This window comes from Oncorhynchus masou, unplaced genomic scaffold (assembly GCF_036934945.1).
Source record: "Oncorhynchus masou masou isolate Uvic2021 unplaced genomic scaffold, UVic_Omas_1.1 unplaced_scaffold_2146, whole genome shotgun sequence".
In the NCBI taxonomy this organism is placed as follows: Eukaryota; Metazoa; Chordata; class Actinopteri; order Salmoniformes; family Salmonidae; genus Oncorhynchus; species Oncorhynchus masou.
In genome coordinates this window covers 18,024-37,457 of record NW_027008623.1, presented here as the reverse complement: position 1 = coordinate 37,457, position 19,434 = coordinate 18,024, and the positions used below count along the sequence as shown (strand labels likewise).

The window sequence follows — 19,434 nt, the reverse complement described above, 5'->3', positions numbered from 1 at the left end:
TATTACACCAGTCTACAGTATTACAGCTGATGATATTACACCAGTCTACAGTATTACAGCTGATGATATTACACCAGTCTACAGTATTACACCAGTCTACAGTATTACACCAGATGATATTACACCAGTCTACAGTATTACAGCTGATGATATTACACCAGTCTACAGTATTACAGCTGATATTACACCAGTCTACTGTATTACAGCTGATGATATTACACCAGTCTACAGTATTACACCAGTCTACAGTATTACACCAGATGATATTACACCAGTCTACAGTATTACAGCTGATGATATTACACCAGTCTACAGTATTACAGCTGATGATATTACACCAGTCTACAGTATTACACCAGTCTACAGTATTACAGCTAATGATATTACACCAGTCTACAGTATTACACCAGTCTACAGTATTACAACTTATGATATTACACCAGTCTACAGTATTACACCAGTCTACAGTATTACAGCTGATGATATTACAGCAGTCTACAGTATTACACCAGTCTACAGTATTACAGATGATGATATTACTCCAGTCTACAGTATTACAGATGATGATATTACTCCAGTCTACTGTATTACAGCTGATGATATTACACCAGTCTACAGTATTACACCAGTCTACAGTATTACAGCTGATGATATTACACCAGTCTACAGTATTACAGCTGATGATATTACACCAGTCTACAGTATTACAGCTGATATTACACCAGTCTACAGTATTACAGCTGATGATATTACACCAGTCTACAGTATTACAGCTGATGATATTACACCAGTCTACAGTATTACAGCTGATGATATTACACCAGTCTACAGTATTACACCAGTCTACAGTATTACAGCTAATGATATTACACCAGTCTACAGTATTACACCAGTCTACAGTATTACAACTTATGATATTACACCAGTCTACAGTTTTACACCAGTCTACAGTATTACAACTGATGATATTACACCAGTCTACAGTATTACAACTGATGATATTACACCAGTCTACAGTATTACAACTGATGATATTGCACCAGTCTACAGTATTACAACTGATGATATTGCACCAGTCTACAGTATTACAACTGATTATATTACACCAGTCTACAGTATTACACCAGTCTACAGTATTACACCAGTCTACAGTATTACACCAGTCTACAGTATTACACCAGTCTACAGTATTACACCAGTCTACAGTATTACACCAGTCTACAGTATTACACCAGTCTACAGTTGTACACCAGTCTACAGTAGTACAGCTGATGATATTACACCAGTCTACAGTATTACACCAGTCTACAGTATCTGACATTCAGATCTCTGCTCTGATTTGATAGCCCATAGAAAGAGAGCCTGCAGTCATTTAGTGGATGATGTGACAAACAGTTTGTCCTTGTTCCCTTAATTTTGAATGACCGAGAGTAGCCCCTTGTCAACTTGACCTGAAGTGAGCTCTCTCTCTCTCGTGTGTGTGTGTGTGCATAGTGTTTCCCCTATATGCTGCACATCGCCACTGCAAAAACATAAATACGTAATTAAAACATTTTCAGTGTAAACTTTAAACGACTGAAACCAGATGTAATGTAGGAATAATAATGGAGTTATATATTTTTTTAGTAATACATTTTTCAGAACTAACAATCACCAGAGTAACAGTCATGGAGAATGTAAGAAAGGTCCCGGCATGGGGCCACCATGGATTCAGTTCATGTTTGAGTCACTCCGACAGCATAAGAACAAGGTATAAGCCATGGCAAAATGTATAGAATTGCTGGAAATTTGCTTTAAAACTTCACATTTTCTCTTTGCCCCATGGCAAAATGTGTAGAAACTTTAAACTGTGGTTTAAACTGTGACCAACAGATGCATATCTGTATTCCCAGTGATGTGAAATCCATAGATTAGGGCCTAATGAATTTATTTCAATTGACTGATTTCCTTATATGAAGTTTAACTCAGTAAAATCTTGGAAATCATTGAACGGGGCATTTTGATATTTTTGTTCCGTTTACATGTCAGCTCATCTAAGACCCGGGTTCTCAGTGGGACTCAACAGAACCGTGTTCCACTCCTCAGCCAAGAGAACGTGATGAACTGTAATGTACTCCACCCTGTCGTTAGCATTCCTCACGGTACACACGGCCTCTCACATGACACCCTAATCCCTAGTGCACTATTTTAGACTCCAATCACCCAAATAATTCCCTATTACCTACATACCTGTAGTGTACACTATTTATGACCCTGGTCCTAATATGAGCGTATTCAAAACTAGAGTGTCTGGGGGGGGATACTAGAGTGTCTGGGGGAGGGGTACTAGAGTGTCTTGGGGGGATACTAGAGTGTCTTGGGGGGGGGGGGATACTAGAGTGTCTGGGGGGGGGGGGGGATACTAGAGTGTCTGGGGGGGGATACTAGAGTGTCTGGGGGGGGATACTAGAGTGTCTGGGGGGGATACTAGAGTGTCTGGGGGGGGGGATACTAGAGTGTCTTGGGGGAGGGGTACTAGAGTGTCTTGGGGGAGGGGTACTAGAGTGTCTTGGGGGAGGGGTACTAGAGTGTCTTGGGGGAGGGGTACTAGAGTGTCTGGGGGAGGGGTACTAGAGTGTCTGGGGGAGGGGTACTAGAGTGTCTTGGGGGAGGGGTACTAGAGTGTCTTGGGGGAGGGGTACTAGAGTGCCTGGGGGGGGAGGGGTACTAGAGTGCCTGGGGGGGGGGGGTACTAGAGTGTCTGGGGAGGGGTACTAGAGTGCCTGGGGGAGGGGTACTAGAGTGCCTGGGGGAGGCCTGGGGGACTGGTACTAGAGTGTCTTGGGGGAGGGGTACTAGAGTGTCTTGGGGGAGGGGTACTAGAGTGCCTGGGGGGAGGGGTACTAGAGTGCCTGGGGGGGGGTACTAGAGTGTCTGGGGGAGGGGTACTAGAGTGCCTGGGGGAGGGGTACTAGAGTGCCTGGGGGAGGGGTACTAGAGTGCCTGGGGGGGGGTACTAGAGTGTCTGGGGGAGGGGTACTAGAGTGTCTGGGGGGATACTTGGGTTGAGATGTACACAAGGCAGACACTTGAATGGGAGAGTTGAACCACCACCCACAGTCAGTTCAGACCTGACCCCAAACAACCCGTTGCTGGCACTGACCCACAAGTCTGCCCCCAAAATATCACCCAGTCAGCTGGGTTGACAACCACCTGCTCGTGTGTGTTGGCTCTGGGGTGAGGCAGAGGGATGCATGGGTCATCTCTTCTGTGGAGGTGTAGCCTATATGTGTGTTCACCCATGGTTATTTATGTTTGGGTGAGTGATTTTTACAGCAAGTGTGTGCGCGCTCGCATGCATGAGGAATATTTACTGTGTGCGCCTGTGTGTTGGTTTGAGGTATGTGATGAACCAGTCTTGAGGAATGCTTGGTTCAGTTTGGTTCATGGATAGAGGCTTTCTGCTCCACTCATTTCCTCTATTTACACAGGAAGTGGACAAGCATGTTTTCTGAGTAGATAACTGATTGCCCTCTCAGCCTTGTTCCCCCCCACCCCACCACCACCACACCAACAGATCCTCCCTGTTCCCTGTCCAGCCCTCCGGCTGTATTACAAATGTTTATGTTTGTTGTGGACCAGGGATACGTAGCAGAGCCATCACTGTGTTGTGGACCAGGGATACGTAGCAGAGCCATCACTCTGGTGTGTGTTGTGGACCAGGGATACATAGCAGAGCCATCACTCTGGTGTGTGTTGTGGACCAGGGATACGTAGCAGAGCCATCACTCTGGTGTGTGTTGTGGACCAGGGATACGTAGCAGAGCCATCACTGTGTTGTGGACCAGGGATAAGTAGCAGAGCCATCACTGTGGTGTGTGCTGTGGACCAGGGATACGTAGCAGAGCTATCACTGTGGTGTGTGCTGTGGACCAGGGATACGTAGCAGAGCTATCACTCTGGTGTGTGTTGTGGACCAGGGATACGTAGCAGAGCCATCACTGTGTTGTGGACCAGGGATACGTAGCAGAGCCATCACTGTGTTGTGGACCAGGGATACGTAGCAGAGCCATCACTGTGTTGTGGACCAGGGATACGTAGCAGAGCCATCACTCTGGTGTGTGTTGTGGACCAGGGATACGTAGCAGAGCCATCACTGTGTTGTGGACCAGGGATACGTAGCAGAGCCATCACTGTGTTGTGGACCAGGGATACGTAGCAGAGCCATCACTGTGTTGTGGACCAGGGATACGTAGCAGAGCCATCACTGTGTTGTGGACCAGGGATACGTAGCAGAGCCATCACTGTGTTGTGGACCAGGGATACGTAGCAGAGCCATCACTGTGTTGTGGACCAGGGATACGTAGCAGAGCCATCACTGTGTTGTGGACCAGGGATACGTAGCAGAGCTGTTCTTGTGTTTTTAAACAGTCCGTCAGGGGTATTTTCTCCCACCAGGTCACTGGAGTTAGTATGGAGGGGGACTGTGGTTCGAGGGCACCCTGTCACCTACGCTCTGAGATGAAGGTTATAAATACTTCATTGGTGGAGATAACTCCCTACATTACTGCCTCTCTATAATTCACAGTCGTCCCTTTACTGTAATGTATCACTCTGGTGGCAGACAGGACATGTATAATACAGCACACACACACACACTCATGAACACACACACACACACACACACACACACACACACACACACACACTCATGAACACATGCTTTCAGACGGCCTTCTGCTATGCATATACACCATACTGCTCTAGTGTGTAATGAGGAGGCTCCAGTCTATGGCATAGCTGGAGACTTAACAGTGTGTGACATTGCACCGCCTGCAACACACACACACACTGGCCAGGCCATGTTGTTGGACTGCTCTGGAAGTCTGGCTGGGCTTGGTGGGCATGGGAAATGGGTTAGACATGTATTATAAATATGGCTGGCGTCTCATCTGAACACTGCTAGCTAGCCTAGCACCCCTCTGTTGCTCCATGAATAAACGGTGTATATAGAGATCTGGTATGCATCATTTAGTAGCCTGGTGCCACTGTTCATCTCTCTCTATATATATATATATATATATATATATATATAGATATAGTAGCCTGGTACCACTGTTCATCTCTCTCTCTATATATATAGATATAGTAGCCTGGTACCACTGTTCATCTCTCTCTCTATATATATATAGATATAGTAGCCTGGTACCACTGTTCATCTCTCTCTCTATATATATATAGATATAGTAGCCTGGTACCACTTCATCTCTCTCTCTGTCTACATATAGTAGCCTGGTGCCACTTCATCTCTCTCTGTTTATATCTAGTAGCCTGGTGCCACTGTTCATCTCTCTCTGTTTATATATAGTAGCCTGGTGCCACTGTTCATCTCTCTCTGTTTATATATAGTAGCCTGGTGCCACTGTTCATCTCTCTCTGTTTATATATAGTAGCCTGGTGCCACTGTTCATCTCTCTCTCTGTCTACATATAGTAGCCTGGTGCCACTGTTCATCTCTCTCTGTCTACATATAGTAGCCTGGTGCCACTGTTCATCTCTCTCTGTTTATATATAGTAGCCTGGTGCCACTGTTCATCTCTCTCTGTTTATATATAGTAGCCTGGTGCCACTGTTCATCTCTCTCTGTTTATATATAGTAGCCTGGTGCCACTGTTCATCTCTCTCTGTTTATATATAGTAGCCTGGTGCCACTTCATCTCTCTCTGTTTATATATAGTAGCCTGGTGCCACTGTTCATCTCTCTCTGTTTATATATAGTAGCCTGGTGCCACTGTTCATCTCTCTCTGTTTATATATAGTAGCCTGGTGCCACTGTTCATCTCTCTCTGTTCATCTCTCTCTTTACATATAGTAGCCTGGTGCCACTGTTCATCTCTCTCTGTTTATATATAGTAGCCTGGTGCCACTGTTCATCTCTCTCTGTTTATATATAGTAGCCTGGTGCCACTGTTCATCTCTCTCTGTTTATATATAGTAGCCTGGTGCCACTGTTCATCTCTCTCTGTTTATATATAGTAGCCTGGTGCCACTGTTCATCTCTCTCTGTTTATATATAGTAGCCTGGTGCCACTGTTCATCTCTCTCTGTTTATATATAGTAGCCTGGTGCCACTGTTCATCTCTCTCTGTTTATATATAGTAGCCTGGTGCCACTGTTCATCTCTCTCTGTTTATATATAGTAGCCTGGTGCCACTGTTCATCTCTCTCTGTTTATATATAGTAGCCTGGTGCCACTGTTCATCTCTCTCTGTTTATATATAGTAGCCTGGTGCCACTGTTCATCTCTCTCTGTCTACATATAGTAGCCTGGTGCCACTGTTCATCTCTCTCTGTTTATATATAGTAGCCTGGTACCACTGTTCATCTCTCTCTGTCTACATATAGTAGCCTGGTGCCACTGTTCATCTCTCTCTGTTTATATATAGTAGCCTGGTGCCACTGTTCATCTCTCTCTGTTTATATATAGTAGCCTGGTACCACTGTTCATCTCTCTCTGTTTATATATAGTAGCCTGGTGCCACTGTTCATCTCTCTCTGTTTATATATAGTAGCCTGGTGCCACTGTTCATCTCTCTCTGTTTATATATAGTAGCCTGGTGCCACTGTTCATCTCTCTCTGTTTATATATAGTAGCCTGGTGCCACTGTTCATCTCTCTCTGTCTACATATAGTAGCCTGGTGCCACTGTTCATCTCTCTCTGTTTATATATAGTAGCCTGGTGCCACTGTTCATCTCTCTCTGTCTACATATAGTAGCCTGGTGCCACTGTTCATCTCTCTCTGTTTATATATAGTAGCCTGGTGCCACTGTTCATCTCTCTCTGTCTACATATAGTAGCCTGGTACCACTGTTCATCTCTCTCTGTTTATATATAGTAGCCTGGTACCACTGTTCATCTCTCTCTGTTTATATATAGTAGCCTGGTGCCACTGTTCATCTCTCTCTGTTTATATATAGTAGCCTGGTGCCACTTCATCTCTATGCTCCTGTTTTCAGATGACTTGGCACCCTGCATCAACCCTCTGGAAGCTTCAGTTGTATGTGAAGAGTGTAAATGGTGAATGGCTACAAGAATGGCTACAACTTCTATTTTTAGTGACTATGAATGTTGTGATGTGAAAATAGAATTAACGTTGACAGAAAGCCGTAGGGAGGTTCTGCTGTAGTCAAACTAAATCTATACTGGAGTAGTGTTTGTGTGGGGGGGGGGGTCAGCTGTTGTCTAACTAAATCTATACTGGAGTAGTGTTTGGGGGGGGGGGGGGGTCAGCTGTTGTCTAACTAAATCTATACTGGAGTAGTGTGTGTGTGTGCGAGATGACATTTATCGTGGTGTATTCTAGTTCTGTATGTGTCCTGCTCTCTTCTATCTCTCTATCTCTCTGACTCCCTTACTTGCACCTTGGCTTAGTAACACTTTCCCATTGAATCTGTTCTCACTCTGAATATTTCTCACCTTCATGTTGCTCTCTCTCTCGCGCTCTCGCTCTCTCACTTGGTCAAACTTTTTGTCACCTGAAATTGTCATTCTCTCTCTCTCTCTCTCTGAGTCTACTAGTGAGTCTCCCTTTCCCTTGTTTCTTTTTAAATGATTTATGTTGAGCTGTACCATGGGATGGATAGATGTGTTGAGCTGTACCATGGGATGGATAGATGTGTTGAGCTGTACCATGGGATGGATAGATGTGTTGAGCTGTACCATGGGATGGATAGATGTGTTGAGCTGTACCATGGGATAGATGATATGTTGAGCTGTACCATGGGATAGATGATATGTTGAGCTGTACCATGGGATAGATGATAGGTTGAGCTGTACCATGGGATGGATAGATATGTTGAGCTGTACCATGGGATAGATGATATGTTGAGCTGTACCATGGGATGGATAGATATGTTGAGCTGTACCATGGGATAGATGATATGTTGAGCTGTACCATGGGATGGATAGATATGTTGAGCTGTACCATGGGATAGATGATATGTTGAGCTGTACCATGGGATGGATAGATGTGTTGAGCTGTACCATGGGATAGATGATGTGTTGAGCTGTACCATGGGATGGATAGATGTGTTGAGCTGTACCATGGGATGGATAGATGTGTTGAGCTGTACCATGGGATAGATGATATGTTGAGCTGTACCATGGGATGGATAGATATGTTGAGCTGTACCATGGGATAGATGATGTGTTGAGCTGTACCATGGGATAGATGATATGTTGAGCTGTACCATGGGATGGATAGATATGTTGAGCTGTACCATGGGATAGATGATATGTTGAGCTGTACCATGGGATAGATGATGTGTTGAGCTGTACCATGGGATGGATAGATGATATGTTGAGCTGTACCATGGGATAGATGATATGTTGAGCTGTACCATGGGATAGATAGATATGTTGAGCTGTACCATGGGATAGATAGATATGTTGAGCTGTACCATGGGATAGATAGATATGTTGAGCTGTACCATGGGATAGATGATAGGTTGAGTTGTACCATGGGATAGATGATGTGTTGAGCTGTACCATGGGATAGATGATATGTTGAGCTGTACCATGGGATGGATGATATGTTGAGCTGTACCATGGGATAGATGATGTGTTGAGCTGTACCATGGGATAGATGATGTGTTGAGCTGTACCATGGGATAGATGATATGTTGAGCTGTACCATGGGATGGATAGATGTGTTGAGCTGTACCATGGGATGGATAGATGTGTTGAGCTGTACCATGGGATAGATGATGTGTTGAGCTGTACCATGGGATAGATGATGTGTTGAGCTGTACCATGGGATGGATGATGTGTTGAGCTGTACCATGGGATGGATGATATGTTGAGCTGTACCATGGGATAGATGATGTGTTGAGCTGTACCATGGGATAGATGATATGTTGAGCTGTACCATGGGATGGATAGATATGTTGAGCTGTACCATGGGATAGATGATATGTTGAGCTGTACCATGGGATAGATGATATGTTGAGCTGTACCATGGGATGGATAGATATGTTGAGCTGTACCATGGGATAGATGATATGTTGAGCTGTACCATGGGATGGATAGATGATATGTTGAGCTGTACCATGGGATAGATGATATGTTGAGCTGTACCATGGGATAGATGATGTGTTGAGCTGTACCATGGGATGGGATAGATATGTTGAGCTGTACCATGGGATGGATAGATATGTTGAGCTGTACCATGGGATGGATAGATATGTTGAGCTGTACCATGGGATGGATAGATATGTTGAGCTGTACCATGGGATGGATAGATATGTTGAGCTGTACCATGGGATAGATGATATGTTGAGCTGTACCATGGGATAGATGATATGTTGAGCTGTACCATGGGGTAGATGATATGTTGAGCTGTACCATGGGATGGATAGATATGTTGAGCTGTACCATGGGATGGATAGATATGTTGAGCTGTACCATGGGATGGATAGATATGTTGAGCTGTACCATGGGATGGATAGATATGTTGAGCTGTACCATGGGATGGATAGATATGTTGAGCTGTACCATGGGATGGATAGATATGTTGAGCTGTACCATGGGATGGATAGATATGTTGAGCTGTACCATGGGATGGATAGATATGTTGAGCTGTACCATGGGATGGATAGATATGTTGAGCTGTACCATGGGATAGATAGATATGTTGAGCTGTACCATGGGATGGATAGATATGTTGAGCTGTACCATGGGATGGATAGATATGTTGAGCTGTACCATGGGATAGATGATAGGTTGAGCTGTACCATGGGATAGATGATAGGTTGAGCTGTACCATGGGATAGATGATAGGTTGAGCTGTACCATGGGATGGATAGATATGTTGAGCTGTACCATGGGATGGATAGATATGTTGAGCTGTACCATGGGATGGATAGATATGTTGAGCTGTACCATGGGATGGATAGATATGTTGAGCTGTACCATGGGATGGATAGATATGTTGAGCTGTACCATGGGATAGATGATATGTTGAGCTGTACCATGGGATGGGATAGATATGTTGAGCTGTACCATGGGATGGATAGATATGTTGAGCTGTACCATGGGATGGATAGATATGTTGAGCTGTACCATGGGATGGATAGATGATATGTTGAGCTGTACCATGGGATAGATGATATGTTGAGCTGTACCATGGGATAGATGATGTGTTGAGCTGTACCATGGGATGGGATAGATATGTTGAGCTGTACCATGGGATGGATAGATATGTTGAGCTGTACCATGGGATGGATAGATATGTTGAGCTGTACCATGGGATGGATAGATATGTTGAGCTGTACCATGGGATGGATAGATATGTTGAGCTGTACCATGGGATAGATGATATGTTGAGCTGTACCATGGGATAGATGATATGTTGAGCTGTACCATGGGATAGATGATATGTTGAGCTGTACCATGGGATGGATAGATATGTTGAGCTGTACCATGGGATGGATAGATATGTTGAGCTGTACCATGGGATGGATAGATATGTTGAGCTGTACCATGGGATGGATAGATATGTTGAGCTGTACCATGGGATGGATAGATATGTTGAGCTGTACCATGGGATGGATAGATATGTTGAGCTGTACCATGGGATGGATAGATATGTTGAGCTGTACCATGGGATGGATAGATATGTTGAGCTGTACCATGGGATGGATAGATGATATGTTGAGCTGTACCATGGGATAGATGATATGTTGAGCTGTACCATGGGATAGATGATGTGTTGAGCTGTACCATGGGATGGGATAGATATGTTGAGCTGTACCATGGGATGGATAGATATGTTGAGCTGTACCATGGGATGGATAGATATGTTGAGCTGTACCATGGGATGGATAGATATGTTGAGCTGTACCATGGGATGGATAGATATGTTGAGCTGTACCATGGGATGGATGATATGTTGAGCTGTACCATGGGATAGATGATATGTTGAGCTGTACCATGGGATAGATGATATGTTGAGCTGTACCATGGGATGGATAGATATGTTGAGCTGTACCATGGGATGGATAGATATGTTGAGCTGTACCATGGGATGGATAGATATGTTGAGCTGTACCATGGGATGGATAGATATGTTGAGCTGTACCATGGGATGGATAGATATGTTGAGCTGTACCATGGGATAGATGATGTGTTGAGCTGTACCATGGGATAGATGATGTGTTGAGCTGTACCATGGGATGGATAGATATGTTGAGCTGTACCATGGGATAGATGATATGTTGAGCTGTACCATGGGATAGATGATATGTTGAGCTGTACCATGGGGTAGATAGATGATGTGTTGAGCTGTACCATGGGATGGATGATATGTTGAGCTGTACCATGGGATAGACCCCTATTGAATATGAATATACAGTATGTACGTGTGGACTCTCTTGTTCCCCATCATTACAGACAGGGTTTTCATGTTGTCCCAGTTCTGCTGCAACCTACTTACTATTTATTCAGAACAGACCTTCCCCTACAGTCACTCTGTGTGTCACAGCGTCCCAGCTCCTGGCTTTGTTATTAATTCAAGCCTGATGGGGGCAGGGAAGAAGGCCTGGCTAGATAACAGGTCAAGCCTGATGGGGGCAGGGAAGAAGGCCTGGCTAGATAACAGGTCAAGCCTGATGGGGGCAGGGAAGGAGGCCTGGCTAGATAACAGGTCAAGCCTGATGGGGGCAGGGAAGAAGGAAGAAGGCCTGGCTAGATAACAGGTCAAGCCTGATGGGGGCAGGGAAGACTGTCACAGTGTGTGTGTGTGTGTGAAGCAGGCCTGCATGGTGTGTGAGTAAATTGAAGGGGCTGATGTGTGTGATGATGAATGACTTTTCCATCCTGTCTCTGGCATATTAACCCCCCCCCCCCACCTCACTGTTTATTGTAATTGCTTTCTGCCTGTGTAGTAGGGGGTCACACACACACACGGTTGTTAATTAGGGAGTGAGCCACACTGGTCTCCTTCCCAAATAGTACCCTATTCCCTGTTTACTGCAGGGCCCATAAGGTGCTATTGGGACATCGTTGGGATGGGAGGAGTGGCTTAAAACCATACAAAGCATGTCTGGGGTTGGAAAACTCAAAGCAGATAGAATGAGCCAGGTCACACCAATCAATGGTTTATTAATTAGCCTTTTGTGTGTGTGTGTGTGTGTGTGTGTGTGAAACTGATATTCAGTTTGTGATGTAGGGCAATGGGCCCTAACCTGAGTCCTGGTGTGTGTGTGTGTTCTGGGTAACCTCCTCTGTGGAACATCGATCTGGGGGGGGTCTGTTGTTCCGACTGGGGGGCGGGGGGGGGTCTGTTCCGACTGGGGGGGTCTGTTCTGGACTGGGGGGGTCTGTTCCGACTGGGGGGGTCTGTTGTTCCGACTGGGGGGGGGGTCTGTTGTTCCGACTGGGGGGGTCCGTTGTTCCGACTGGGGTTCTGTTCTAACTGGGTGTTCTTGTGTTCTCAGAGACCCAATGCGCTGGAGTTGCAGAAAGTGACTGATGGAGAGGAGGAGGAGAGAGATGGAGGGATGGACTCTACCTCTGCAGGGGAGGAGGACATGAAGACTTCAGACGAGGGCTTCATGGGCATGACGCCTCTACTACAAGCCCACCACGCCATGGAGAAGATGGAGGAGTTTGTTCACAAGGTCAGTCTCTCTCTCACACACACACACACACACACACACACACACTGGTCCCCCTAAGTCTCACCTTGGACATACACTACATGACCAAGAGTATATGGACAAACCAGTACCCCCTCACATTGACTCTGTACCGGTTCCCCCATCACATTGACTCTGTACCGGTTCACCCTCACATTGACTCTGTACCGGTTCACTCATCACATTGACTCTGTACCGGTTCACTCATCACATTGACTCTGTACCGGTTCCCTCATCACATTGACTCTGTACCGGTTCACCCTCACATTGACTCTGTACCGGTTCACTCATCACATTGACTCTGTACCGGGTCCCCCTCACATTGACTCTGTACCGGTTCCCTCATCACATTGACTCTGTACCGGTTCCCTCATCACATTGACTCTGTACCGGTTCACCCTCACATTGACTCTGTACCGGGTCCCCCTCACATTGACTCTGTACCGGGTCCCCCTCACATTGACTCTGTACCGGTCCCCCATCACATTGACTCTGTACCGGTCCCCCATCACATTGACTCTGTACCGGTTCACCCTCACATTGACTCTGTACCGGTTCACTCATCACATTGACTCTGTACCGGTTCACTCATCACATTGACTCTGTACCGGTTCCCTCATCACATTGACTCTGTACCGGTTCACCCTCACATTGACTCTGTACCGGTTCACTCAATTACAGAAATAAAACTCAGAATTAGTACATCACATTGACTCTGTACCGGTTCCCTCATCACATTGACTCTGTACCGGTTCACCCTCACATTGACTCTGTACCGGTTCCCTCATCACATTGACTCTGTACCGGTTCCCTCATCACATTGACTCTGTACCGGTTCACCCTCACATTGACTCTGTACCGGGTCCCCCTCACATTGACTCTGTACCGGGTCCCCCTCACATTGACTCTGTACCGGTTCCCCCATCACATTGACTCTGTACCGGTTCCCTCATCACATTGACTCTGTACCGGTCCCCCATCACATTGACTCTGTACCGGGTCCCCCTCACATTGACTCTGTACCGGTCCCTCATCACATTGACTCTGTACCGGTTCACCCTCACATTGACTCTGTACCGGTTCCCTCATCACATTGACTCTGTACCGGTCCCCCATCACATTGGCATTTGAAACCGGGAGGTTCTATACATTCACTTATCCAATAGATACATTTGTTCTATCTGTTGCTAAATGTTTTGCTGTGTGTCCCGACTGAACACGGCCCTGCAATATGTACTCTGTGATGCCTAACCTCTAGAACGGGGGCCAACTAGAAATGAACCTTCGCTGCTCACAATTCCTCAGTTGATGGAGACAGACATCTAACTTGTGCTGAAATGGCAAACAGCAGGCTTTCAATTACAGAAATAAATCACTTGATGACTCAGAATTAGTCAACAACAACTGTTTCTCGCTCTCTCCTGTGCCCACCCCTATAGGCTCTGGTCTAAAGTAGTGCACTATATAGGGAATAGGGCCCTGGTCTAAAGTAGTGCACTATATAGGGAATAGGGCTCTGGTCTAAAGTAGTGCACTATATAGGGAATAGGGCGCTGGTCTAAAGTAGTGCAGTACATAGGGAATAGGGCGCTGGTCTAAAGTAGTGCAGTACATAGGGAATAGGGCTCTGGTCTAAAGTAGTGCACTACATAGGGAATAGGGCTCTGGTCTAAAGTAGTGCACTACATAGGGAATAGGGCCCTGGTCTGAAGTAGTGCACTACATAGGGAATAGGGCTCTGGTCTAAAGTAGTGCACTCAATGGGGAATAGGGCCCTGGTCTAAAGTAGTGCACTACATAGGGAATAGGGCCCTGGTCTAAAGTAGTGCACGACATAGGGAATAGGGCCCTGGTCTAAAGTAGTGCACTACATAGGGAATAGGGTGCCAGGTTTGCCTGGAGAGACGTTGGTATCACATGAGTGGTCGCCAGACCTTTAGGTGGAACACTGTACACACACCTCTCATCCCCCCTCCTCTAACACTGTACACACACCTCACATTCCCCCTCCTCTAACACTGTACACACACCTCACATTCCCCCTCCTCTAACACTGTACACACACCTCTCATCCCCCCTCCTCTAACACTGTACACACACCTCTCATCCCCCTCCTCTAACACTGTACACACACCTCACATTCCCCCTCCTCTAACACTGTACACACACCTCACATTCCCCCTCCTCTAACACTGTACACACACCTCTCATTCCCCCCTCCTCTAACACTGTACACACACCTCTCATTCCCCCCTCCTCTAACACTGTACACACACCTCTCATTCCCCCCCTCCTCTAACACTGTACACACACCTCTCATTCCCCCCTCCTCTAATACTGTACACACACCTCACCCCCCTTCTAACACTGTACACACCTCACATCCCCCCTCCTCTAACACTGTACACTCACCTCACATTCCCCCCCTCCTTCTCTCCTCTAACATCCCCAACACAGATATTACATAGACTACTGTTCCATGGGCCTCCCTAACACAGATATTACATAGACTACTGTTCCACGGGCCTCCCTAACACAGATATTACATAGACTACTGTTCCATGGGCCTCCCTAACACAGATATTATCCGGGTGTCCATTCACCCTGAACATCAAATGGAAATAAGAGAGAAACACACGAAAGAGAACACTCTTTTTATTCCCCCTCAGTTGTCATTTTATTCGTAACTCAAGTTGGATCCCACTTCAGAGGAAAACCTAAGGAAGTGTTTTTCCGCGCCCCTCCCTGTGTCTTCTTCCCAGGTGTGGGAAGGCCGGTGGCGCGTCATTCCTCATGACGTGCTGCCTGAGTGGCTGAAGGATAACGAGTATCTCCGCCACGGGCACCGGCCGCCCATGCCCTCCTTCAGGGCCTGCTTCAAGAGCATCTTCAGGATCCACACTGAGACTGGCAACATCTGGACTCACCTGCTGGGTAAGAGAGATGGTCCGGGAGGGGGACACAATCACTGACACACACCACGCTAGTCACCTGCTGGGTAACAGAGTGGAAATAAGGGGACACAATCACTGACACACACCATTCCCGCTCAGTCACCTGCTGGGTAAGAGGGTGGTCAGGGGGGGGGGGCACAATCACTGACACACACCACGCTAGTCACCTGCTGGGTAAGAGAGTGGTCAGGAAGGGACACAATCACTGACACTTCACCAGCTAGTCACCTGCTGGGTAAGAGGGTGGTCAGGGGGACACAATCACTGACACACACCACGCTAGTCACCTGCTGGGTAAGAGAGTGGTCAGGGGGGACACAATCACTGACACACACCACGGAGTCACCTGCTGGGTAAGAGGGTGGTCGGGGGGGGGACACAATCACTGACACACACCACGCTAGTCACCTGCTGGGTAAGAGGGTGGTCAGGGGGGGGCACAATCACTGACACACACCACGCTAGTCACCTGCTGGGTAAGAGAGTGGTCAGGGGGGGGGACACAATCACTGACACACACCACGCTAGTCACCTGCTGGGTAAGAGGGTGGTCAGGGGGGGGACACAATCACTGACACACACCACGCTAGTCACCTGCTGGGTAAGAGAGTGGTCGGGGGGGGGGACACAATCACTGACACACACCACGCTAGTCACCTGCTGGGTAAGAGGGTGGTCGGGGGGGGGACACAATCACTGACACACACCACGCTAGTCACCTGCTGGGTAAGAGGGTGGTCAGGGGGGGGGCACAATCACTGACACACACCACGCTAGTCACCTGCTGGGTAAGAGGGTGGTCGGGGGGGGGACACAATCACTGACACACACCACGCTAGTCACCTGCTGGGTAAGAGAGTGGTCAGGGGGGGGGACACACAATCACTGACACACACCGAGCTAGCATTTAAATTGAAATATATTTTTCAAACAAAGCTAGTAAATTAATGTCATTTGATGGTGACATTTACTTTGGTTTGAGTGATGTAACAGCTAATTAGATCACACTACAGAAACCCACAGCTAATTAGATCACACTACACCCTTAGAAACCCACAGCTAATTAGATCACACTACAGAAACCCACAGCTAATTAGATCACACTACACCCTTAGAAACCCACAGCTAATTAGATCACACTACACCCTAAGAAACCCACAGCTAATTAGATCACACTACACCCTAAGAAACCCACAGCTAATTAGATCACACTACACCCTAAGAAACCCACAGCTAATTAGATCACACTACACCCTTAGAAACCCACAGCTAATTAGATCACACACACTAGAAACCCACAGCACCCTCCACCCTTAGAAACCCACAGCTAATTAGATCACACTACACCCTTAGAAACCCACAGCTAATTAGATCACACTACACCCTAAGAAACCCACAGCTAATTAGATCACACTACACCCTTAGAAACCCACAGCTAATTAGATCACACTACACCCTTAGAAACCCACAGCTAATTAGATCACACTACACCCTTAGAAACCCACAGCTAAATAGATCAGTCGTTCCCAACCTTTTCTGTTCCGGGGACCACCAAAACTGTAGAGGAGCAGAGGGGGGTGGGGGGGGGGGGGTGTAGAGGTGCACAGCGGTGCCAGACACAGAGGATAAAACAGTGTTTAATACTATGTGTTCTCTTAATAGAGTAGCATGGTTAATCTGCCATGTCGTAACATCCTGCCCTAATCACTAGTAATGGTGTTAAGGTTCCCCGCTCTCTGCTCGAGCACTCTGCTGCTTCCATCCTGACGGGTTTAAGACGCTACAGACACACACAGACACACACAGACACACACAGACACACAGGCACACACACAGGCACACACACACACACACACACAGGCACACACAGGCACACACACAGGCACACACACAGGCACACACACAGGCACACACACAGGCACACACACACAGGCACACACACACAGGCACACACACACACAGACACAGACACAGACACACACACAGACACAGACACACACAGACACAGACACACACACAGACACACACACACACAGACACACACACACACAGACACACACACACACAGACACACACACACACAGACACACACACACACACACAGACACAGACACAGACACACACAGACACACACACACAGACACACACACAGACACACACACAGTCGGACTAAGGACCAGCCAATACACAGACTAACATGAGGTCCCTGCTCACACGTGCAGAAATGATAGAATAATATGGGAGCGCAGGGCAAACCACGCACGCACGCACACACACACACACACACACACACACACACACACACACACACACACACACACACACACACACACACACAGGCTCTCTTCCGCTCCAGAGCAGATGCGTTGGGCTTTAAATAAGGACAGGACCTCTGAGTAAACGGAGAACTGAGTATTCACATAGACCCTTTTAGCTGGGTTTGGTTTGGACCCATTTAGCTGGGTTTGGTTTGGACCCATTTAGCTGGGTTTGGTTTGGACCCATTTAGATGGGTTTGGTTTGGACCCATTTAGCTGGGTTTGGTTTGGACCCATTTAGCTGGGTTTGGTTTGGACCCATTTAGCTGGGTTTGGTTTGGACCCATTTAGATTGGGTTTGGTTTGGACCCATTTAGCTGGGTTAGGGTTGGACCCATTTAGATTGGGTTAGGGTTGGACCCTTTTAGCTGAGTTTGGTTTGGACCCATTTAGCTGGGTTAGGGTTGGACCCATTTAGATTGGGTTAGGGTTGGACCCATTTAGCTGGGTTAGGGTTGGACCCATTTAGATTGGGTTAGGGTTGGACCCATTTAGATTGGGTTAGGGTTGGAACCATTTAGATTGGGTTAGGGTTGGACCCATTTAGATTGGGTTAGGGTTGGACCCATTTAGATTGGGTTAGGGTTGGACCCATTTAGATTGGGTTAGGGTTGGACCCATTTAGCTGGCAGCCCTCCATAGCTTTGTCCTGTCCTGGTGAGCATCCAACAGAACAAAGCACACACACAACAACCTATCAAACATGGCATTGTAGCTCGGGGTCAGGAGTCTCTACCTGACCTTGGGATTTTACCAGGCCTCTTTAGGCTTGGAACATGCTTGGACCCAGAGTTTTTCCCTGGTCATGTTATTGAGGAAAAACTCCAGGTCTGAGTCATTAGATAGTAAATATAAACAGATATGAGTAAGAGAGAGAGAGAGACAGTCATCTGAAAGCAGGGAGATGAGACTGCATGACAGTCACATTAGTCAGGACAAACTCCAGCCCTGATCACAATAACAATGGAACCACAGACGGATGTAGTAACCGGAGAACAGCAGTTGTCTGAAAGCAGAAAGAAGCCCACTGTCCTTTTGAGAATGGGGACAGGAGGTTGTGGTGTTATGACCGGGTCTGCCCACTGGGGTCTGCCCACTGAGGTCTGGCGGGGTCTGCCCACTGAGGTCTGACGGGGTCTGCCCACTGAGGTCTGACGGGGTCTGCCCACTGAGGTCTGGCGGGGTCTGCCCACTGAGGTCTGGCGGGGTCTGCCCACTGAGGTCTGGCGGGGTCTGCCCACTGAGGTCTGCCCACTGAGGTCTGCCCACTGAGGTCTGACGGGGTCTGCCCACTGAGGTCTGCCCACTGAGGTCTGCCCACTGAGGTCTGACGGGGTCTGCCCACTGAGGTCTGCCCACTGAGGTCTGGCGGGGTCTGCCCACTGAGGTCTGGCGGGGTCTGCCCACTGAGGTCTGCCCACTGAGGTCTGCCCACTGAGGTCTGACGGGGTCTGCCCACTGAGGTCTGCCCACTGAGGTCTGGCGG

At 47.2% G+C, this 19,434-nt stretch overlaps 1 protein-coding gene across 2 annotated transcripts in view; it reads left to right on the top strand.

Moving 5' to 3' along the window:
- Positions 1-19,434, top strand: part of LOC135532999 (adiponectin receptor protein 2-like) — a 74,498-nt gene that overhangs the window by 42,983 nt on the left and 12,081 nt on the right. For both annotated transcript variants that reach the window (XM_064960409.1, XM_064960410.1), the window contains exons 3-4: positions 12,476-12,658; positions 15,439-15,610. In XM_064960409.1, the coding sequence (XP_064816481.1) occupies positions 12,476-12,658; positions 15,439-15,610 (355 nt within the window). The remainder of the gene's footprint in view (positions 1-12,475; positions 12,659-15,438; positions 15,611-19,434) is intronic.